This window comes from Suncus etruscus, chromosome 7 (genome assembly GCF_024139225.1).
Source record: "Suncus etruscus isolate mSunEtr1 chromosome 7, mSunEtr1.pri.cur, whole genome shotgun sequence".
Classification (NCBI taxonomy): Eukaryota; Metazoa; Chordata; class Mammalia; order Eulipotyphla; family Soricidae; genus Suncus; species Suncus etruscus.
The window spans coordinates 24,851,184-24,876,604 of record NC_064854.1 but is presented as its reverse complement, the minus strand read 5'-3'; the positions used below and the strand labels follow the sequence as shown (position 1 = coordinate 24,876,604).

Genomic DNA, 25,421 nt, shown 5'->3' with positions numbered 1-25,421 from the left:
TTGCCTTACTGACTTAAATTTGTTTTCTCAACTGTAACATTTTTTTCTACTTCAATTTTAATTCAAAAGTTATTTTTGATTATTTATTTGGCTAATAAACTTTATATCACATCTTTGTGGACAAATATAGTAGATAGAGATTGATTGAATCTTTAATTCTAAAACTTCTCAGGCTTTTTCTGTGTCTCAAGTAGAGGAAGACTATACATCACTTCGTGGTTTTTACTCTTGTGAATAATTATAAACTCCAAATAATCCAATGATCTTCTTTTAAAATTTCTCTTCTCTGGAATTTTAGTCACAAACCTATACCACAAGAGGAGATTCAGGAGCTTTGGTGATGGTTTTCATCAGAAGCCTTTCTCTGTCCTGTTATCTATTATTGGTCAGTAATCTCTTAAGCAACAAGGATCATTTCTTTGAATGAGAGTGAGACTGAATTAGACTCAACAGCTTTCCACATTGCTCTAGAGTTTCTCTGTTCTAAAGCTGCCTTTCTTCAGTCGGGGGGTCCTAAAATAAATACCTACTCATTACAAATGACCTGAACAGTAAATTAAATTTTGAATGAATTTAGCACATTTTTTTACATACTGATATAAAATACTATGATAATTGATAAAGTTAGAAAAATTCAAGGTATGTATAAAAAGTATTATATTTCTGTATGAAATATGTATTTGTGTGTACAAAGAATGGAAAATACCATTGAGATGACTGTAAACCATACTAATAAGGAATATGATTTGGATGTTAGACAGTTGTTTAATAGCTTACTTTGTCTTTTACATGTTTTATCACACATTACTCTTGCATGTCTTGAATTTAGAGAAATAAAAGTTTGAATGAAAATTTTCATAAAATATGACATATACTTGTCATTTTTCACACCAATGTTTTCAAGTATATGAGATATCTATTTAGTTTATGGTAATTCAGTCTTTTAGTTTCTTAAAATTCATTGTTTACCATTAGAATTAAAACATTAAAAAAACTCGGTTGACTTTCCTAGTGGATTTCTATATTTTGCTTGCATTGATTTCCTTCTTTAGTTTACTCTCCCCTGTCATGCTTTAACCCTCTGAAAGTTTTATCACAGGAGATAAACCTGTTTCAGACATCACCATCTTGATTTCAATTTTTAAAGTTTATTTAAGTGTCTGAGGTGTTAACCAAGAGGGATAAAAGTTTTTGCTTGTGAAGATGAGACTCTAAGACTGGGGTCTTTCTTGGCTAACTATCAGATATAATGAGAAAAAAAAGCTTTAGCCACTCAGTTGATATCAATGAACATTATGTAACATGTAATAGTATTATTCTGAGTTCCTTTCAAGAAATTAATATTATGGATTCCATCAATCAAGTTTTAGCTTAAGATAAATTAACTACCACTAAGGTATAATTTTGTTGAGATGTTATCAAAATAAATTAAATGCTGTATTTGAGAGACCAAACTGAAAAATCCATTAACAATTCAGTTTCAACAATGTGAAAAAATGCCTTAGAATTTATTATCAAAATTTTTTGCTGTTGGGGCTAGAGCAGTAGTACTGTCGGTAGGTTGTTTGACTTGCATGGAGCTGGCATGGGTTTAATCCTTGGTATCCCATATGATTTTCTGAGCCTGAATAATACCTGACTGCAGAGCCAGGATGAATTCTTGAGTGCCACTGATGTGACCAAAAAATTAAAAAAAAAAGTCCTGAAATAAAAAGTTGTTTAGATTTTTGCTTTACCTACAAAATGATTGTTGACTCAAAGGATATAGGATTTAAGCAATTATTAATCAGTATTTTAGTTGTACATTTACTTATTTAACCTGAATTGGCAATTACTTCTCTAAAAAAAAAAAAAAAAGAAAATATCTATTGGTTTAGAATACAGTCATAAGCACAAATATATTAGAATATGCATCAATTTTTTTTAAAATTTATGAAACTGTTTTGCACAATTCCCTAAAGGATGAGGAAATAAAATCAAGCAATCTTTGATATGCAATGTAAATAATTCCCCAAAGAAATCACAAGGCCTGTTTTTGTTTATTCTTTCTTTTAATATGCAAATGTATTCCTTATCTATATCTTTACTTAAACTACTCAAACATCTATTGAATAAGCCAGAATTTTATCCTTTGTTGTTTAAGAAATGAAATATAGGGGCCGGGCGGTGGCGCTCGAGGTAAGGTGCCTGCCTTACCTGCGCTAGCCTAGGAGACGGACCGCGGTTCGATCCCCCGGCGTCCCATATGGTCCCCCAAGCCAGGAGCGACTTCTGAGCGCATAGCCAGGAGTAACCCCTGAGCGTCACCGGGTGTGGCCCAAAAACCAAAAAAAAAAAAAAAAAAAAAAGAAATGAAATATAGAATTTTAAATAAAAATGGGAAACAGAATACCCATTCCCAAAACAATCTCATATTTAATGTAAATATTAAAACCAAAGAAATAAGGTGAATTATTAAATCTGTTATATAATATAAACTATTGAAATAAATTTTATAGATTACATTCATACTTTCCTTTCACTTATTCACAAAATAAATATAAAAAAGCACCATTATCCATTACTTTTACCTTAATAATAACATACTTATTGATATTTGATTATAACAGCCTTCAGAAAAATAAGTCTCCAATAGCAATAAATCTTTAAGATAAGAGATATTTCTTACCTACACAAAGGTCCATTTTTCTCTAATACACAAGTCCCACCATTTTTGCAATACTCTGTTGGACACTCTGAAAAAAAATCAGATGAATCATGTTTAGCTAATAATATTCATAGCAAGGACACTTATTGCTGAAAGTCATTGCATTGCATTGAACCAATGAGAATGAATTGGCTTCAAAGTCCCAGAAGCACAAGAACATTCCTGGCTTACTTTCTCATACCCCTGCATTTGTCCCATGGTGTCTCAGAGCCCAGTTGGGCATATTCTCTTCACTTGTCCATGTTGTTGACATTAGAAAAGAATTTTTGCCCCTACATTACCTATATTTTATCTATTAAAAGTTGTCTCTTTGAGCACTGCTTTTCACCAAAACACTTCTGCACTGTCACCCAGAAACCACAACATCATGGAAAAGCAATGCTAATGCTCTGTTTGGTGAAATTTGTCCTTTGGACATAATGTCACTTTTAATGTTTGGCATGTTCTAGCTCTGCATCAATGACAAATGGTCTATCTCAACTTATCTTCAAGTCTTAGACACAGTTTTTTCACTTTGTGCCATCCTTAGGTCTAGGTAAACATATGCATTTATTTTCATATTTTTACAGAGTAAAAAAGCAGCTAAATAATATTTTGCAATTACAGTGGTGGAAGTGGTGAGTGCTTTTCAACTTTTGGTGGTTCTTGATTTTACACTATTTCTTTACAGCCTCACCAAACAATCCTGATTCAATGATGTCTGTCTATTTCCTTACTTACTCTCAAAGGTGCTCTGTTGGATTTATTTTTCACATTTTCTTTTTTTATAGACTATCACTATTCCTGGGTTTTACTGTCATATCTCAATTATTGCATGAAATCCCAAGAGCTTTCATATTTGTTTCACCTAGTTTACATAAGGGGACATAATTTGAGGCCCTGTTCTGGGGTAAACAATGACATAATCTGAACAGCTGACAAAAACAATAAGTTTGTAGGCTATGAAACCAGAGCACCTAGCTGTAATCTTTATCCCAATTCATCCTAGGTTTATAAAGTAGTCCTTTCTCTGTGCCTCAGTTTACTTTTAATCCAAACACCTGAGCAAGGTAGTCAGTGGAATGTGTTAAGAATTTTAAAAATCCTGGATCAGTGTATGTAGATTTAATAAATGTTGACTTAAAACTATGTAAGTACACAGTTCCTGCTCTCAAAAACCATCCAATTTTATAGATGATGCAAAAACAATGAGTGGGGCTTTAAAATGTAGTTTAAAATTGTCTATTTGCGAGTGGCTATGAGAATAATGGGAGCACAAAGACAAGTACCTATATCAGAATAAAGAATACAGAAAGAGCCTTCTACAAGAGGATCAGTAGCCATTTATCTGGAAGTAAAACAGAGAGACAGAGAGAGAGAGTGAGAGAGATAGAGAGAGAGGTAGAAGGGAATGGAATGGGTAGGGAGAGAGAAAGAAAGAAAGGATAGAATTGAATAATTATGAATTGTTTAGATTTAAACTTTAAAGCTACTTTGGTTTGTATCTTGACCAATTTTCTTTGTTCTTATCTTCTTAAGTGTTCAATGTGATACACAGGTTGAAATAAAACTTGAGTCATTTCTAAAATGATTTTGTTTGTACATTACTGTAAATTATATTAAAATCCATACACATCCATACATATGAGTACATACTGGTGAAAAAAATATCTAAAGGCACTGGCAATTTATGTTAATTTTATTAGTAACCCTACAGGGTCCTGATTTCCATTAGAAAATTATTTACTTACTTACCAGGAACACTTCATGTCTCAGAACTACCTTGCTGGAAAAATCTCCCATCCTTCATTTTTGTTTTCTGAACTAAATTCCTTTGAATCAGTTAAACATAGAAACCATTCTTCTGTATCTTTTCATCTTCTGGATAACTTTTTGAAAAAATTATTACAAAAATAATCAATGGGTTCTCAAATGTGGATTTTGGACCACAATTATCTGTGTTCTGTGGCTACCATAGCTCAACTCTTGGAGGTAATTTCCAACATCTTAGGAGATTTGCGGTATTGGAAATCAAATTCCAGGATTCACACTAGCTATGATTCAGTCTTAAGAGTTTGAGGCATTAAACCATGGTCAACCACATATAAGCAAAGGCCTTAACCCAAGGACTATCTCTGAGGCTTTAAAACTCTTAGCTCTGCTCCTGAGTTATTCTTGACCCCATTAGAAAGGATACTTCTGAATATCTCATATTCTAGGATAAAGTCTACACCTCTCACTGACCTCATGTGCTCTGGCACTTATTTGTCCTTGGTCTCTCTCATGCTTTCTTCGTAGGAACAATCCATTCAGGCTGGATTACCTCAAATGCTACAGCCTATTCTCCTTTGTAGCACAGAATAACATGCCATTATTTGGCTAGACCACAACACTTGAATGTTTATCCATTGAGAAACTAAAAGGCAGCTCATTCTCTCTCTCTCTCTCTCTCTCTCTCTCTCTCTCTCTCTCTCTCTCTCTCTCTCTCTCTCTCTCTCTCTCTCTCTCTCTTCTCTTCTCTCTTCTCTCTCTTTCTCTTTTTCTATTCCCCTCTTCATCCCTCCCACCTACTTTTCCAGACACCTGGGAAATAGCAGCTATTACTGGTTGGAAAGATTGTCCCATGAGTCCTGATTTCCCACTATGGTAGTAGGTACTCATTGATAGTTGTGTGATTTGAAACCTGACCCTTTAAGTACAAATTCTTCATGTTGAAGATAAAACCCATATGTGTCACTTTTTATATGACCATTGAGAAGACAAATGTATGTATAATATTTCTACACTGTTAAAAAGTATGTATAAAGCATTAAATTATGGCTCTTATCATTTCTGTATTTTGAGGATTTTTTTAATTTTCTGTAAAACCTAACATCCCTTGCAACTGCTTTTTTCAACTTCTGAGAAATTGCTTTGCTTTTAGTCTTCTTTTTTAAATCTTTTGAACATGTACAATTTCTGTTAACATTATGTTAAATTTATAATATCTAAGACTATATACTTTTAGTATGATTTTCAATTCAAATGGGGTAGTATATCATCAATATAATCTTGCCTTTTGATAACATTTATTAACCTTTATTACTAGAATAGACTGGGAAAAGACTTTTATATCAAGATGGATAAATTCAGATTAATAAATTTTTGGTTGCATTAACAACTAAAACTTGAATAATATGCCTTTGTACAGTAGCCTGGGAACATAATGGACTTGCTGAAATAAATTTAATACAAATGCAGGGCTGGAGCTTGATGTTCTTGTTAATGACTTAAACCTCGAGGTGAGGTAGACCAGATGCTCACCATCTGGAGCATGACCACTGGGGGAATTACTGATGCTGGAAGAATTGGACTCACAAAAGTCTATGAAAAGTCTGTATACCTAAAGGAATATACTATTTGAAAGAAGAAGGGAGGTATAATATGCATTTAAACACCTTAGTGTGCAATAAGCATAAAAGGTTGCTTTAAAACATATGCAAGGACTTTCTCATGTTTGACTGTTAAACCAAAGAGCATATAAAATAATAATAATAAAAGTATATTATATAAAATATATTTTTTCTTCAGTCTCATAGTTGTGCAATTTACTTGAATACAAGAGCAATGTGACTGATACATCTTTTTTTAAATAAACTGTGTATTACTTATGAGTGACTTAACTGGAAGGGGGGGTTATACAAAAGGTTGCTTTATTACTATTTACACGGCTATCATCTTGTATGAACAGCAGCCTTCCATGTTTCTGGCCAATTTTTAAGAGAAGATATAAAAGCAGACAGTAATAGCAGGTTATAATGTTCTCAGAGAGAACCACCCTGACCATCAACTTTTAAAAGTTATTATATTTGTACAAATAATCTTAGTGCATAGAACATGGTGCTGTAATACTGTAAGAGAACTAAATTATTTCCAGCAGGGTTTTCTTATAAAAAGAGAATAAGAACACTTCATTTTGGCTATCTTACCTAATATATAGGCAAGTCATATAGAGAAATTATGTTAAAAGGCATGTATTTTTGCATATTTGATGGGACCAGTTTGCTTAATTCTTGAATCCCTTTTGTATGCATAAAAATCAAAACTGTGGAGTAGTCAATTTCAGTAGCATAAACAATAAGAATCTTCACATTATGATTTGATTACAATGATCATGCTCTCTTGCATATCATAAGGGCCTCTAGAAAAGTGAAAAGAATAAGATTTCATCTAGTTTTGATATGAAATATCTCCAATTGATTTTGAGAAAAAGATTGACTATTATTAATTTTATTATATTTTATTTGTAACATGTATGTTGTTTTTAATGAATTATTGTCTTATACATCACCTGCGTTGAATAAAAACTTAACTTCCAAAAGAAATGCTAATAATATACTAGTATTTATAAAGATTTTTTAAAATTTTTGATATCAGTATAACTTTAAAAGTACTTTATTGATTTAAATTATAAGCAAAGGATTAAAAAATGCCTACAAGTTAATGTAAAGTTTAATAATAAGTTGACTCTTAAGCATTATTAGATCATGCAAATAGGGTGTTCTAAAAAAAGTGAGGAAGAGTATAATTTAAAAATTAATAACATGTTAGATGCATCGAGTTTCCTTATTAGAGAAAACAAACTATATGCCTCTGGATTACTAATAATTCCAAATTGTATTATATTACATTAGAATAAATTTCTCATTTGTTTCGTGAATAGTGTTGATATAAAATGAGTATAGTTTATTATGTTATGTATCACAACTCTCTGTAGGGAGGTGAATGTTTGAATTACAGAGCAGGTTATAAGTTGTTTGCTTATATAGCTTGGGGACTATTCTGAGGTCTGTGCTTAGATGTTGCTTCAAACAGTGAACCATGTGATGTCAGGGATCAAAGACCAGGAATGGCCACATGTGACTTTTTATAAATGTAGCAATTAATGTTAATATTATCCTTGCCCCTCCATACTGTTGAAAGAAATATAGCCATCCATTATTTAGACTTTTATTTATTTTTATTTCTTTCTTTTAGCATTTGAGAAGATTTACTCTCTATAAAATTAACATGAAAGCTGCAGCTTAGATTTCTTTGCAGACTGATATTGCAAGTGAAGAATGGCTGAGTGGAAAGAGAAAAGGAATGGGATACCTGAGCAGCTGGATTCATCCACTTGGAAATCCTGGCAGTCAACAAAGCCATCACAGCGCATGTGTAGTGGGATGCAGCTGCTGGAGGAGACACACGCGAGTGTTCCATTCGAACAGCTCTCATTGACTAAGAAAAAGAAGCATAATCATAGAGATGAGTGTATCTTTATGGTGAATTTCTTCTAAGTCAATGAGCTTGCCTATTGATTAGCCATCTACCCCCATTATTACTCCTTCCATAATTAGATGATATGGTATCGTTATTTTTGAATACAATGTTAAGGCGTTGACACTTAGGAAAAAAGAGATTTGCCAATAGAACCATTTTCTTGTTTTCTATAGAATAGTATTATGTATCTAATAAAAGATATAGACACTAATTGATTTAAGGTAAGAGTCAAGTTTTAGTTCTAGGTAGAGTTCTCTGTGCTTTAGCGACTTCCATACTGCCCTAAATACTGTGTGCAATTCAATTGATAGATATTGTAATTCATTGAGCTGTTCATTAACTTCCTGCTGAGCTCGGGGTCAAGATGTAGGTTACTGGAGCGCAGGGAACAATGACAACTTGTTTCTACAGCATGTACTGATCATGCATGTTCTAAATGTTTCATTAACAGGGGGTCGTAGTAGGAGGAATAAACAGTTTCACTTGATGAGATAAGTATGTGAATAGAGATATTATAGCTCATAAGACTTGGTTGGTTTTAAAGAAAGTCTTCTTAAAAATTTTATTTATTTAAGTTTTGGGCCACACTTGGTAGTGTTCAGAGTTTATTCCTGGTTTGGCACTAGGAATTACTCCTCGAGAATTCAGGGAGCTATATGAGATGTTGGAGATTAAACCTGGTTCGGCTGCTTGCAAAGCAAGCATCTGAGCCTCTGTACCATCACTTGGACCAAGAGAAAAAGTTTTCTTGACACCCATTCTTGGTGTCAATTAATCAACCAACAAAGATCTAGTTCTAAACTACTAACCCCCTCTGGGATGCTACCTTCATGCCTGAAAATATAATCTAATTTTCTTCTTGCCTGTTTGCTGGGCTCTTTAAGGAATTCTGTAGGGCAAGATGTATTTTGTTGACTTTTTATAAAGAGATACAACTGAAGCAGAATCCCTCATTATGGGCTACCATCATGCATCTCTGTTTTCTTCCCTGCTGTAGGGTCTAGAAGCCAAAAGATGTGAATTTCAAGTCTGATCTCTATTTAATTCTGCTCCAGTTTCACTGCAGGATGTATCATGCAACTGAGGTTGCTCTTCCTTTTTAAAAATACACTTATGCTCTTTTTTCCATCTAGCTTGGTGATGAATTTGAAGGTGAGGAACGTGTCAAATTGTGAACCCACTACACCATTTTGCCAGGATTTCTGGATAGGTTTTGAAAGCACTAAATTATCATGACATTGATATGTATTGCTTCCCTACAAACCCTGCTCTTTAGACTCTGAGATTCTGTAGAAATATGTTGAAGAGAGTAGCACAACTAGAGCTTTCTGTTGTTCAGAAACAAAAGCTCTGCTTTCTGCTGTTTTATTTATGACCTGTCATATCTTATATTATTTCAATGTCAAATCCAAGCTTGCTGCCAAAATTGTGAAAAGGGATTGACATGGAGAGATAGAATAGCAGTTAGGGACTCATGTGCTCAGGCTTGGATTGATTCCTGGCACCAACGGGTCCCAGAGTATTGCTGGGTACAGTTTAGGAGTCTCCTAAGCCCTATCAGGTACAACCCTGGAGGAACAATAATCTTGGGAACCAAAGAGCCTGAGCATCACTGTTTCCTTGGTCCTTTACCTTAAACTGCCTGGAAACATAGGTGGGGTCTCAGGGCCTCCTAAGCACAGTCTGGGATTTTTTTTCCACCCACCAAAAAAATTGATGGGGAAATTTACTTCTCTCTGGGAAAACAATTCAGTACAAACTTCTCAAGATAAAAAAGTAATTTCAAAGACCCAGGGACTAATATTCTCAAGATGTAAATTTCACAGAGATTTTATAAGTTATTTTACAAATTTTTTTCAAGTAAATTTATAGGATAGATGAAATTGCTTATTCAAGTTAGCATAGGTTACTAGCATAATTTCATTTTAGAACTGCCTCTCAAAATTTGTTTTTCAGTTGATCATAAAAATGATTTTTTAAAGTATGCATTTACACAGACCAAAAATCCCGATTCTAAAAAATTAAAGTGATACTCCCCATTGAGACAACTTTCCCAAAGTATTAGAATCTCAGTTCCCACCAATGAATATTGAGCTGCCATTAGATGCATGATATATGTGATTAACCCTTCAACTAAAGCATGAAGAGAGAAAAGGAAACCTTTTAAGAGATTTGAGAATATAGACCAAAAAAATAATGTAACAATACCAGACTATTGAATGGTTCAAAAAATTAGAAATATAGAAATAGAAAAATAGAAAAAATAGAAAAATAGAAATCTTTTAAGAGATTTGAGAATATAGAACAACATCGACAACAACAACAAAAATGTAACAATACCAGACTATTGAATGGTTCAAAAAAATAGAAGTCGTATTTTGCTAGACATAGTGGTAAAATAATGGTACATATCTATATTATAAAAATAATATATTCTTTTAATATAGGGTTCTATAAATGCTGTAAGTAAGAGTATTGAAATATGGGAGCACATGTGGTAGTGCTCAGGGCTTTCCCCTGGCTTTATCCTCACAGGTCACTCCTGGGAGACTTGAGGGATCTTATTAGCTGCTTGGGATCAAACACAAGTCATCTAGATATAAGGAAATTGCCCTACACTTTGTATTATCTCTCTGGCCCCTTGGAATATGTTTTGGAGCTTTTTGTTTGTAGAGAAAAGTCACTGACTAGCCTGGGAATAAAATCTTTAAAGGGCCCCAATAAAGGTGATATGAGAAAGTTAAGTGAAAAAAAATATGCCTTTTCCTGGGGAGATTGTCTAAGAAATAAGGAAGGTAAGTCTAAAAGACAAAGCTGAGGTGATCATTCAGCTTTAGCAAAAGATAAAATGATTTAGATAAAGTGATTCCAAATGAATCAGGAAATAAACTCATTCATTCTCTCTATCCTTTATGTATATGTGTTTCAAACTTTAATATGTTGAAATATATTTGCTATATATATGATTTAAACTACTCATCCACATGAAAAGCATTATTTTGTGTCTTGGAATTAGAAAACTATCCATATTACTTCACTCAATTTCAAAAGGGTCGGGGCCGGCGAGGTGGCACTAGAGGTAAGGTGTCTGCCTTGCAAGCGCTAGCTAAGGAAGGACCTTGGTTTGATCCTCCAGCATCCCATATGGGCCCCCAAGCCAGGGGCAATTTCTGAGCGCTTAGCCAGGAGTAACCCCTGAGCATCAAACGGGTGTGGCCCGAAAAACAAACAAACAAAAAAATTTCAAAAGGATCTAAGAATTTATTTTTAAGTAACGTTCAATAAATAGTTCTAACTTGTAAGTGACCTAAAATATTCTACTTTGGACTAAATAGATCTGAATTAAAATGCATAAATATATATAAATAAATTATTTATTTTTATACATTTTACTTTTCATAAATATTTTAGAAAGTCAGAAAAAAAACTAGCCTTCTACTTCATTCAATTTGAAATTAACATTTTAATTTTGTGGTATGGAAAATAATATAACATTAAGGCTAGTGGATTTTTATTTATTTCTATTAAAAGTAGGTGACTAATTATGAATTCAACTAATACTATTATGCATATATCAAAAGACAAAGTCCCGAAAATCAGAAAAACTGAACTATTACATTATTTTCTTCTCTCATTAATCATATATAAAACTTAAAAAAATTTTAAAAATTAATGAAAATATATACAAAATTTATAGAGAAATCATATTTTAAAGTTTCTTTCCCTGGATAATCTCTCCCTTTGGAATTTCTCTTTCAAATATTATGGTTTATTGTCTACAGAAATTTGTTTATATGTCATCTTCCTAAGGATTGATATTCTTTATTACCAATATAAGTGAGGTAATACAGACAACTTTGTGGCTATTAGTTATTTCACCTGGGCAGATAACACGCTAAATTGTGACTCCACCCAGGATATTACCTGTATATTTACCTGCAAGACCCCGCCCATTTCTGGGTGGGGTCTTAGAAAGATAAGGCCTTTGACCCAAGGGATTAAGGTCTTGCCAAGCATGGAGGTCAGAGGAAAGATGGCTGAAAGAATTTAAGACTCAGGGCAAGCTAAGATTGGCATGTGCTTAATTGGTTATAATATAGGCCACACACGTGGGCCAGGGCCAATAAAGATGTTATTTCTCTGGAAGCCAGCCTGTGAGTGAGTTCAAAACCTGCTGATTTCCTGGACCCAGAGCAGTAGGTTGAAGTGGGTCGCAGAGGCACGTGGTCTGGGATGGAAGAGAAAGGTCCCTTCATCCATCTCCATTCAAGCCCATCTTAAGGGCTTAGTGCAACACTAAATAATTTATAGCTGATTCATTGGTGTTATTTAAAAAATTCCTTTTGTATATTATAGTTTGTGAATGTTATGCATCAAGCATGTATTATAAGTTGTTTTCATTAACATTAACATGAAATTTGCAGATACAGCATGCCAACATTTCTTTTGTTTTATTTTGTTTGTTCTTTGGGGAAGAGATATATCATATCTGGCTGTGCTCAGGGTTAACTCGTCGCTGCACTTAGAGATCACTCCTGGTGGGCTTAGGGGACGGTATGGGATATCACGGATTGAACATCCTACCTGTTGTACTATCACCTGAGCCCCAGCATGTCAACATTTCTAGCAGAATAACTTTGGTCTTAAATCTTGGTGCTTGAAATTCTAACTATAAGTCCCTGTAAACTCACACTCTATTAGCACAGAAGAGAGGGATATGTGCTCCACCTTGGAAACAAAGCCGATTCTAAATTTTACTGAAAATTTTCATCAGTTTAGGTAATTTAAATAAAATTGTAAAAAAAGGTTAACAGAAAGAATAGTGATTGTGCATGCGATTATGCACTTTGCAATCCTTTAGTCTTTCAAGCTCCAAGATTTCTGAAAATGAGCTCAATTTCCATGATATTGATGTTGAATAAACTGAGAAACATCTTTATAAGAAGCTGTCAAAAGCAAAGTGATGATCTATACACTATCAGTGAGAAGCATTATCAATGCTAAAATCATAGCTAACAGTTACAAGTCTATAAAACAGAAACAAAACCCATTCAAAATACTTAAAACTGGCACTCCTCTCCATAGGCTACAGGGAATAAATTCAGGTTAGAAAGTAAATAGATTATCACTTCACCACAGTGAAACTATCACTTACAGATAGTTTCAGTGTATTTCTTCTAGGTTGCTCTAGGTTACAGTTCTAGGTTACTCTTGATAAAGAACTTTTTTTTAAGCTTTTTTTCCTTATGTTAAGCTTGATTTATTTTCATTCAATGCAGAGAACCCCTAGAAAATTAAATGGAGAACAGAACTGAGGGATAGCCATGAGTTTTCAGCATTTTTCAACCATTGTGCCATCACACACTAGTGTGCTGTGAGAATATTGTCTGGTGTGCCGAGGAAAAAATTCCAATTTCATCTGTAACATGTACCTTTGGCTCACAAATAGACCAGATTATTTCATAATAAAGTAATTATAAAATAATTTTTTGTGTTTATTTGACTCCTATTTAAGAGAATTACTTTCTATATATAGTCAATGTAGGCACAGAGTTAATTTTTTTTTATCATTTTCTAATGGTGGTGTTTTTTTTTTTTAATGAAAAAACTGTGCCTTTGCCCAAAAAGGTTGAAAATCACTGAGTTAGCTGATCTCCCTCTTTCATGCCCCATGTAATTTAAGGATGATTAAAGTCTCTGTTCTAGGATATGGCTTTTGCTAGATTCAATCCCCAGCACCACATAGACTCCCTCAAGCCGGACAAGAGTGACCCCTGAGAACAGTGCCAGGATTAACAATGTCAGGATTGCACCATGTGGTGCGATCCCAAAACAAACAAAAGGTTTTTGTTCTAACTATACCTTTAGTCTCCATAGGCATACTATTTCCCAAATAAATAAATCATTTAATTATATATATTAAATTATAAAATATAAGTATTTCATCTTTCTCAAGTCAAAATATTGATGAATATTTCTAATTATCTAAATTTAGCACACATCATATATATGAATATATATGCTGTTTTCTCCAAATAACTGAATCATACTATAGTTTTCTTATTTTTAGGAAGGGGATAATTCTTGATAATAGATGGTATTTTTTTTTTTACAAAAGCATGCTTCTAAAGGAAAATATTAAAAATGAATTATTTCAAGATGTTGAATCCCAATATGTTTGGCTAAATATTTGGGATCACCAGAGCATTTATTTTTGTGAAAACTAAAGGTCTTTAAATATCAATTTTTATTGATTTTCCTGCCTAAATTGTAAACATCTCAGAATCTGAATTCTTACAAGATATAAACATGAGAAAGTCTCAATACAACCAAAGCGAATCAACCCACTTATTATTTTATTCTACATCACCTTGTAAATGCCAACTTTTTGAAGGCATTGTCTACTCAGGATTTCTCTGAGCCTTTTCCTATTTTATTTACCAGAATTGATTTCAAATCTCTGCTCTTCCACTCATTTGCAGACTTCTTTCTCCAAGCTCACCAGGAATCACTTCTGCTTTTCCCAAACTATGCATTTTTTTATATCAAATAAAAATGCTTTTTCTTGTCCCTTTTGGTTTCTTTGGAGTCTATCTGATATTTTAACTATTTATTTCCAATATTACCTTCTCTACAGTTTCAAATACTGCTGGATACTTAAATTCATAACTTTGCATTATGTTTCTCTTGAGCTCCATATCTAAACACTCAATATATTTCAAGTAGATTGATGTCAGATATCACAAACACATCATGCTTAAAAGAGCAGCCACACTCTTACACTAAAAGACTTTTCAACTTTTTCTCCCATGTTAATAAATGCAGCACAATAGCTGCCTTGATAAGTCAAATTCGATTATTTAATATTTTACTTCCATATCTATCTAATGCCATTACCTTAACAACTTTTTAATCCAACACTAACAACATCTCCTAAATGGTTCCACTTCTTCACTACATATATAGTATATAAAAATACATAGTATTATTTTGTACTATATATTAAGTTAAACTATCACGTAACATTTTCATAGTGGGGAGAGTTCACAAAATTCTAGTCATTATTTATTATCCAATTCTGTATTAAGTCATGTTTACATGCAGCATCAATAGCTGAGACAAATGAATATTTTAGAATGACTAAACAAGAGATTAAAAATATTATTCTAAATAAATAGAAATTGCAGAAAGAGATTCTTCTGCCATTAGTGTTTTGATAAATTCTTTCATGGCAGTCTTTATGGATGACATTTTTCCCTAAAATTTTGTCGACCATTTCTATAGGTTTTATTCTTCAAAGTTATGCTCAAATATTTTAGAAGTGGATAATAATAATTCTCTCATGAAACTAGTCTATTCCCAAATATGGACTTATTTCCCTTTAGAAGAAGAATTTTATGCATCATACCTTGTTAAACACCTATTTTCTAAAAAAGAATCTAAAATGTAAGTACTTTATTATGCTTCTCTTGAAATACCATTCTTATTTACAGTCAATTGTTATATCACTATATTGAACTTAATATGATTCCTATCATCCAAATTACATAAGAGTCCTGAAGGGAACATGGATAAGTACTTTGTTAGATTTTCTCTTCTTTATTCACTACCACTTACTTACCTTTCCCTCAAGGAAATAGAAGGCCTAACAATTAGGTTTATTATAACAAGAATATGTATACAGGACATCACAGGGAGATAGCAAACCATTATTTAATCCCAAATTTGGAAATACAGATTACTGACTTAAGGCCAAATTTTCTTAAACAGTCAAAAGCTGGCTCTTTTCCTTCAACTATATTTATGCCTTTCCAATAGACATCATTATTCTGGCTGTCTGAACTTAAAAGGCATTGAAGTGGTCTTGCATTTCTTACAGTATTTTTCTCTTACAGAAACATTTCAAAATGCTTTTTATTATTCCATATAAAAGTGTGATCAGGGGGAGTGGGGAAAATATGTGTGATCATTAATTTATGGTATATGGAGTCTTTTATTGCAGCTCTTTCTTTAAAACATAGCGTAAGGGAGGTCAACACTGCTGCTAGGGAACTGTCCTAATTCACTGTCACTATAGACCTTAAATATAACTGTGAAGGACTTGTAATTCAAAAAAATAACCATAGAATAAAATAAATTTACAATAAAACTAAATGGTTATGGTGCTTTGACTCTATCATGAATATATGTTCATCTTAATGGTTTATAGAATAAATGACTTACATTCTTTTTCATCTTACATAGGTTAATTGCAATAAAAATATAAGGTGCTGAGTACGTGGCTTAGATTTTAAATTTATTCCTATAAAATTCTATTATTGTATAAGACAGATATTATGTGAATGTTCAGACAGACTCAAATAACATTCTGAAAATTATATGGTTGGGAGCACAAATGATAAGTCCCTTTTCCTTGGGATCTACCATTTTATGACCCTTAAGACATAATACGAATCCAATTATTTGTCCAGATCCATGTCCTAACTCTCTCTAGTCATTATCATGGATATTTCCCAACAGTCCTTTGCTTGAGCCATCATCAAATACTTTGTTTAGAAATATAACACAAACTACTGTTACTGATTGTATGATCATGGTAAGACTCTAAGGAATTTGGCGTTATCTGTAGAACTCTATCATTTCTAAACAGCATTTCTCTTCTGTACAATAGTGAGAAAACATAACTCACAGCAGATGGATTCATCTTCATTCGAGGGGCAGTCGGGCACTCCATCACAGAGCAGCAACGATGGGATACACAGGCCGGTTGAGCACTGGAACTCCTTTCTACCACATTGCTGAGGAGTGGGAGGGAGAGGACAACTCAGTTCATCAGATCCATCTCTGCAATCTTCCTGTCCATCACATTTCTCTGACAGGCGGATGCACTGGGAAGTGTAGACACAAGAAAATTGTTTGGCTTCACAGGGCAATGGCTGTATTGTAACAGGACCTAAAAATACACATACACACACATAAAGAGGCCAAATTAAGTGACTTTAGGAAAATCAACACTCTGGGATTAAAACATTAAAAGGTGTTTTTATTTTATATAAGCTTTGGCACTTTAAGCAACTTAATTGCCAACTTGGAATAAGATGACATAAAAATTATAAAACATACAAAAATTATTAGAGAATATGCTTGCTCTTAAACAGGCATCCCTTGCCTGACAAGGACACTTTTTAATAGAAGAAGTAATTTTGATTCATGTGTTCTGACCAACTGAAGCACATTTTTCTGAAAAAGCAGATATTTTTATATATCTTTGACTTTCTGTAGCTCCAGTTAGAATGTATAGAAAGTATTGCTATATCCACAGGTCCCCTGGGCTGAACTCCTAGTCCAGGGGGCCAAGATCCCCCCAAACCTGGTGGGTCTTCAGGGCCACGCCTGGTTAATCGGGCCCTGGGGGGAGGAGGGGGAGAAATCCCGCCCTATGCATCCCAAAACTGCAGAGGCACGGCTGGGCTCAGACCACTCCACATGCCAGGATTTCTGGGTCTTTGACTGGTATGTTGGGGGCTCTGGGCAGGACAGCTAGCCACAGGTCCCCTGGGCTGAACTCCTAGTCCAGGGGGCCAAGATCCCCCCAAACCTGGTGGGTCTTCAGGGCCACGCCTGGTTAATCGGGCCCTGGGGGGAGGAGGGGGAGAAATCCCGCCCTATGCATCCCAAAACTGCAGAACCGCGTGGGGGCTAGTGCCCCCGCGCGTACTTCATATATTAAGAGTATTCCTATTGTTATGTTACATTTTACATATCCAGAATCTTTATTTTGTATCGTGCCCTTTCCCACATCCCTACAAAGCTCTTTTTTATTCCTTTACTCTCTATCCCCCCCAAACATCTCTAATCTACATTACTCTTTTTAATCAGTAGTGTACAAGCGTTATCACAGACCAAAGCCGTGCATTGTGTGTAACAACCCCAAACTGTTTCAAGATACATAAAATGGACACGTATTTCTTTAGAATATTTTGTTTTTTTTCTCTGACAGCTATAATTCTTACTAAATGTTGTCTTATATAGTGATAATTCTAACCGCTTTTCTCCTTCTCTTTTTGAGCTGTTTAACAAGGAATCTTAGAGAAAGAGTCCTCCAGATTAATGCTTATGATTGAACCATAATTGTTCTTATCACCCCCTTATGGGCCAAGAACACCACGTGGCATTGCTCCTTTTTTGCATAGGCACATTAAAATGGGAAAATACTATACATATAAATAAGATCCTATCTAATAGAGATTGGTACAGACAAATCTTATAGTGCAAAGGGACCTTACACCCTGAACATTGACATAACGACCTGGCACAGACCTCAGAAGAAAGGGCATTTCCCTGAACCAGGGAAGCCATCCACAAAACATCCAGGCTGGTCTATAGCATCACCTGGAAGCAATCCTCTACCAAGGAAGACTCTACACTGCTCAGACATTGTCCTGCTCAAAAGAGACTTCCATTAACACTGAGAAGACTTAACAACAACGATTTGCTTACAGGACAGGGCTCCCTGCATTGCCCTTTGATTGTAAGGTGAAACCAGAGGACGCTCCACATCCTGACTTCAATGTTGGATATACAGATTCCAGGATCTTAAATACAGAAGCTTGATACCAACAACAGAGACTGTGTGAAAAATATAAGTGTGTTGGCACTACAGACAATGTCTTGGATTGGACGATCTAGCTTGCCTGGAGCCTAGAGTTGGTCTTGTGCCAGGAACCTTCAGGGATCGGGTCTTTTTGTATTTAGGCCAAGGTTATTTCTTTCCATGTCCCTCATATTTTGGTGGGCCTATGCAAACAACAATTGCCACTCTAACACCATTTTTGCTGTGCTCCTTTGACTCTAATCCTTAAAAAGAACCCAGTTAAGATTTGAGGTCAACTTAAGCTAATATGCATGAATATGGAAATGTAAAAAAAATGCTATGCCTGTAATGTTTAAGGAGTTATGTAAGTTTTATGGCTTTAGATTGCCTTGTGTGCTGTTAAGAAATATTATAGTGTGTTACAATCTTAATGTTCTTTGGATGAAATTTCAAAGTTGGGATATCAGCAAGGGGACTTCTGAGAATTATGTTATGTATTGTCCTTCCACTGTAACTTTACCTTGTCCTCTTTCTTTGCATCCTTGTTCTCATAATTAAAAATAAAAAAAATTAAAAAAAAAATTAAAAAAAAAAAAAAAAAGGTATCCCCCGGAGACCCCAGACGCCGGCCCGGGAGGCCTGGGTGAGTCCCTCCTGCCTCACGCGGGAGCCTAGCTGGGCACATCCCCCGGAGACCCCAGACGCCGGCCCGAAAGGCCTGCGCGGGTCCCTGTCCTTTACACGGGCGCCTAGCCCGCCACATCCCGCAAAGACCCCATACGCCGGCCCGAGAGGCCTGCGCGGGTCCTTGCCCTTTCACACGGGCGCCTAGCCCGCCACATCCCCCGGAGACCCCAGACGCCGGCCCGGGAGGCCTGCGCGGGTCCCTGCTCCTTTACACGGGCGCCTAGCCCGCCACATCCCCCGGAGACCCCAGACGCCAGCCCGGGAGGCCTGGGTGAGTCCCTCCTGCCTCACGCGGGAGCCTAGCCCAGCACATCCCCCGGAGACCCCAGACGCCGGCCCGAAAGGCCTGCGCGAGTCCCTGCCCTTTTACACGGGCGCCTAGCCCGCCACATCCCGCGGAGACCCCAGACGCCGGCCCGAGAGGCCTGCGCGGGTCCTTGCCCTTTCACACGGGCGCCTAGCCCGCCACATCCCCCGGAGACCCCAGACGCCGGCCCGGGAGGCCTGCGCGGGTCCCTGCTCCTTTACAAGGGCGCCTAGCCCGCCACATCCCGCGGAGACTCCAGACGCCGGCCCGGGAGGCCTGCGCGGGTCCCTGCTCCTTCACGCGGGCGCCTAGCCCACCACATCCCCCGGAGACCCCAGACGCCAGCCTGGGAGGCCTGGGTGAGTCCTGCTGCCTCACGCGGGAGCCTAGCCCAGCACATCCCAGGGACCACGAGCGCCTGCGAGAGTGATTTGGGCAAGTCCCTTCCCCCAGGTGGGCACCTGGAACGGCAACTTGAGCAACCCGAATAGACGGGGGGAGATAGGGCCAGCCTTCTGGACTCGCAGGCGACCTAGAGCAGTCCACCCCCCTGGACCCTGGAGTGGACCAGGGACTCCCCAAGGGCGAGGGCAGAGCCTGAAGGGTCGGACTGAGGGAACTCATTCAAGGGAAACTTGGAGGGGGCAGAGCTCCATTGACTCCCAGAGAAAGGAGGGGGGATTGGGAGCTAGGCTCAATAGCGCCAGCAACCAGTGTGGCCAGGAGTGGAACTGCACCGCCGACAAAAATAAGGAGTAGAAAAGCAATAATACCCACTGCAGGAGGGCCGAACTCTAGGTAGCAAAGGGGAGGAGAAAGAGCCAGGTTCAACAAGCCCACCCAACAGCATCCTCTAGAATCACCTTCAGGAAGGGGACCAAAGCAGGCCGAAATTAGAAGCCACAGCACTCCAAAACACACCATTAAATACAAAGAATTATGCGTAAATCAAAGAAATCCCTAATATCTGGAGACAACATGACAAACCCTATTAAATTTCCAAGTCCACCAAAACGCACAGATCCATGGGAAGAAGACCTAAAAGCGGTCATGAGGAAGGAAATGCAAGAATTACTAAAACAGATGAAAGAAACCCTAGCAACCGAGTATAAGAAAGCCATGGATGAAAAAATCAGCCAAATTAAAGAAGAAATGTCAAAGAACATGAGAGATTCCATACAAAAAGAAGTGAAGGATTTAAAAGACAAAGTAACAAGCCTTACAAGCAGAAACACAGAGTTGGAGAAGCACATCGAAGAACTCGAAGGAAAACTGCAATCAAAAAATGATCAAGAAACCAACAAAGAAATAAAAGGCAAAGCACTGGAAGGAAAAATCCAATATCTAATGAATAAAGACAAAAGAAACAATCTAAGAATTGTAGGTATACCAGAAGGAGAGGAAATAGGGAAGGGGGAAGAACAGGTAGTCAGGGAGATAATAACAGAGAACTTTCCCACCCTCTGGAAAGACAATTCAGGACAAATCCAGGAAGTCAAGAGAGTCCCTAATAAAATAGACCCTAATAAACCCACACCAAGACACATAATAATCCAAATGGCAAAAAACAAAGAGAAAGAGGAACTCCTGAAAGCAATAAGGGAGAAAAAAAACCTCAAGTACAAAGGAAAAGACATAAGAATCAAACCAGATCTCCCATTTGAAATAATTCAAGCAAGAAGACAGTGGAATGACATATTTAAACGACTGAATGAAAGAAATTTCCAACCCAGGGTCCAATACCCAGCAAAACTATCATTCATATGGGAGGGCAGACTAAAAACATTCTCAAATATGAACGAACTTGAACTATTTGTGCAAACTAAGCCGATACTAAGCGATTTACTCAGAGACGAATTACACAATCCAAACCCCCGATTGTAACAACAACCACCCCACACAATACAACTGCACAACAGTCCTCTCTATCAATAATTTCCCTAAATGTAAACGGACTAAACTCTCCAATTAAAAGACACATAGTAGAGAACTGGGTTAGGAAAAATAAACCGGACTTCTGCTGTCTACAAGAAACACACCTACAGTTACAGGATAAGCACAGGCTTAGAATAAAAGGATGGAAAGTAATCATCCAAGCCAATGGAAAACAAAAAAGAGCAGGGACAGCAATTCTCATATCAGATCAAATTGTACTCAACCTCAAGAAAGTGATCAGAGACAAAGAGGGTCACTACTTACTGATCAGGGGAACATTAGATCAAGAAACACTAACCCTGGTCAATATATATGCACCTAATCTAGAGTCAGCAAAATATGTGAGGCAACTACTGGCAAACCTGGAGAAACACATGAAGGGAAATGTGATAATAGTAGGGGACCTGAATACTCCACTATCACCACTGGACAGATCCACCAAACAGAAAAATAGCAAAGAAATAAGAGCTCTAAATGAAAAATTAGAAGATTTAGGGCTGATAGACTTATATAGAGCCCTCCATCCCCAGAAAGCAGAATACACATTCTTCTCAAGCCCACATGGAACCTTCTCCAGAATAGACCATGTCTTAGGATACAAAGCCAACCTATATAAGACCACAAAGGTAAGGATCATTAGAAGTACCCTTTCAGATCACTATGCAACAGAGGTTAAAATTGATATCAAGAAGAAGCAATGGAGAAAAACTAATACCTGGAGATTAAATAACATGCTGCTCAACAACACCTGGATCAAAGAACAACTCAAGGAAGAAATAAAAAGATTCCTTGAGACAAATGACAATGAAGAGACAACATGTCAAAATTTATGGGACACAGCAAAAGCAGTAATTAGGGGGAAACTCATAGCAATACAGGCCTATGTCAAGAAACAGGAAAATAACAAAACCAACAGTTTAAAAGATCACCTCAAAGAATTGGAGCAACAGCAACAGAGAAATCCAACCACAACCAGAAGGCAAGAAATAATAAAAACCAGAGCAGAAATAAACAACATCGAAACTAAGAAAACAATACAAAAAATCAATGAGACCAGGAGTTGGTTTTTCGAAAAAATAAACAAGATAGACAAACCATTGGCAAAACTCACCAAAAAAAAGAGGGAAAACACCCAAATCAATAGGATCACAAATGAAAGGGGAGAGATTACAACAGAACCCCATGAAATACAACATATCATGAGATCATATTATGAACAACTATACTCAACTAGGCTAGAGAACCCAGTAGAAATCGACAGATTCTTGGACAAACACCCTCTGCCAAAGCTGGAAAAGGAAGATCTAGAAAGTCTAAACAATCCAATCACCTCAGAGGAAATTGAAGATGTAATTAAAAAACTCCCTAAGAACAAAAGCCCAGGCCCAGATGGATTTACAGGTGAATTCTATCAAACATTTCAAGAAGACTTACTACCACTTTTCCATAGGCTTTTCCAAACCATAGAAAAAACAGGAATCCTCCCCAACTCCTTTTATGAGGCTAATATCACACTCATTCCCAAAGAAGGCAAAGACACCACTAAGAAAGAAAACTACAGACCAATCTCACTAATGAACATAGATGCAAAAATTCTCAACAAAATCTTAGCAAACCGAATCCAACACTTCATCAAAAAGATCATTCATCACGACCAAGTGGGATTCATACCAGGAATGCAAGGTTGGTTCAACATACGCAAATCAATCAATATGATACATCACATCAACAACATGAAAGACCAAAACCACATGATCATATCAATTGACGCAGAGAAGGCGTTTGACAAAATCCAACATCCTTTCATGCTAAAGACACTCAGCAAAATAGGATTAGAAGGAACCTTCCTCAAGATAGTTACAGCTATATATGAAAAGCCTATAGCCAACATTATACTTAACGGCGAGAAACTAGAAGCATTCCCACTAAGGTCAGGAACTAGACAAGGCTGTCCACTCTCTCCACTCTTATTCAATATAACTTTAGAAGTCCTAGCAATAGCAATCCGACAAGAGAAGGGAATCAAAGGAATTCAAGTAGGGAAAGAGGAACACAAGCTATCTCTATTTGCCGACGATATGATGATCTACATCAAAAACCCTAAAGAGTCCACAGTAAAACTCCTAGAAACAATCAACCAATACAGCAAAGTGGCTGGATACAAAGTAAATACACAAAAGACAGTAGCGTTTCTATATACAAACAATGAAGTTGAGGAGAGAGAGATTAAAAATACAATTCCATTCAAGATAGTATCAAAAAATATCAAGTATCTAGGAATCAACCTTACAAGAGAAGTGAAAGACCTATACCAGGAAAACTTCAAAACACTTCAGAAAGAAATTGAAGACGATCTAAAGAAATGGAAGAACATCCCATGCTCATGGATAGGTAGAATTAACATAGTCAAAATGACTATCTTACCCAAACTTTTATATAGATTTAATGCAATCCCTATCCAAATCCAGACACTATTCTTTAAAGAAATAGAACAATCAATCACAAAATTCATCTGGAACCACAAAAGACCCAGGATAGCCAAACACATATTGAAAAACAAGAAGCTGGGAGGCATCTCCTTACCTAACTTGAAACTATACTATAAAGCCATAGTAATTAAAACAGCATGGTACTGGAACAGAGACAGGATCTCAGACCAGTGGGTCAGAACAGAATTCCCTGACATAAACCCCCAGATATACAGCCAACTAATATTTGATAAAAGAGGCAAGAATCTGAAATGGAACAAAGAAAGCCCATTCAACAAATGGTGTTGGTACAACTGGAAAACCACATGTAAGAAAGTGAAAATCGACCCATATCTCACCCCTTATACAAAAGTCAACTCAAAATGGATCAAAGACCTTGAAATCAGACCCGAATCTATAAAGTTTATCGAGAATAAAATAGGCAGAACACTCGAAGACCTATATATCAAAAAGGTCTTTGAGAATGGAGCACCAATGGCAAGAACTTTAGCATGTAATATAAACAAATGGGACTACATCAAACTAAAAAGCTTCTGCATGGCAAAACAAACCCTACTTAACGCAAGAAGACAGCTAACAGAATGGGAAAAAATCTTTTCACTCGACATATCAGATAAAGGCCTGATATCTAGAACATACAAAGCACTCAGAAAGCTGAGACCCTCAAAACCAAATAAAGCCATAAAAAAATGGGGAGATGAAATGAATAGACACTTCTCTGAGGAAGACAGAAGGATGGCCAACAAACACATGAAAACATGCTCACCTTCACTCATCATCAGGGAGATCCAAATCAAGACAACAATGAGATACCACCTTACACCAGTGAGGATGGCTCACATCAAAAATAATGGAAACAACCTTTGTTGGCGGGGATGCGGTATGAAAGGAACTCTCATTCACTGCTGGTGGGAATGCCCCCTAGTCCAACATCTATGGAGAAAAGTCTGGAGAGTGCTCAAAGAACTCAGAATTGAGCTGCCATTTGACCCAGCAATTGCTCTCCTAGGCATATACCCCCAAGATGGAAGGGCATTCATTCCAAAATACGTATGCACCCCACTATTTATTGCAGCACTCAGTATAATAGCCAAATCGTGGAACCAACCTCGATGTCCAACAACAGATGAATGGATCATTAAGATGTGGTACATATACACAATGGAATATTACATGGCAGTCAGAAACGATACAATCACAGACTTTGCAGCAACATGGATGGACTTAGATCATGTTATGTTAAACGAAGTAAGTCAGAAGACAAAAGATAAACACAGAATGGTGGCACTATTCTGAAACACCTAGAACATATAGTTTAAACACAACTAATACCTAACAATCAAATAACAGGGTTTAACAGGGTAGAAACTTCGAACACTGTAATACTCAACATATTCGTGGGAGCAGTGTCCGAAATTCATG

The 25,421-nt window shown here is 36.5% G+C and overlaps 1 protein-coding gene across 1 annotated transcript in view; it reads right to left on the bottom strand.

The window, feature by feature from the left end:
* Positions 1 to 25,421, bottom strand: part of MALRD1 (MAM and LDL receptor class A domain containing 1) — a 516,995-nt gene that overhangs the window by 78,991 nt on the left and 412,583 nt on the right. Inside the window, exons 35-37 of the mRNA XM_049777533.1 lie at positions 16,677 to 16,940; positions 7,820 to 7,945; positions 2,669 to 2,735 (exon numbers count right to left, since the gene is read on the bottom strand). Coding sequence (XP_049633490.1) covers positions 2,669 to 2,735; positions 7,820 to 7,945; positions 16,677 to 16,940 — 457 coding nt within the window. The remainder of the gene's footprint in view (positions 1 to 2,668; positions 2,736 to 7,819; positions 7,946 to 16,676; positions 16,941 to 25,421) is intronic.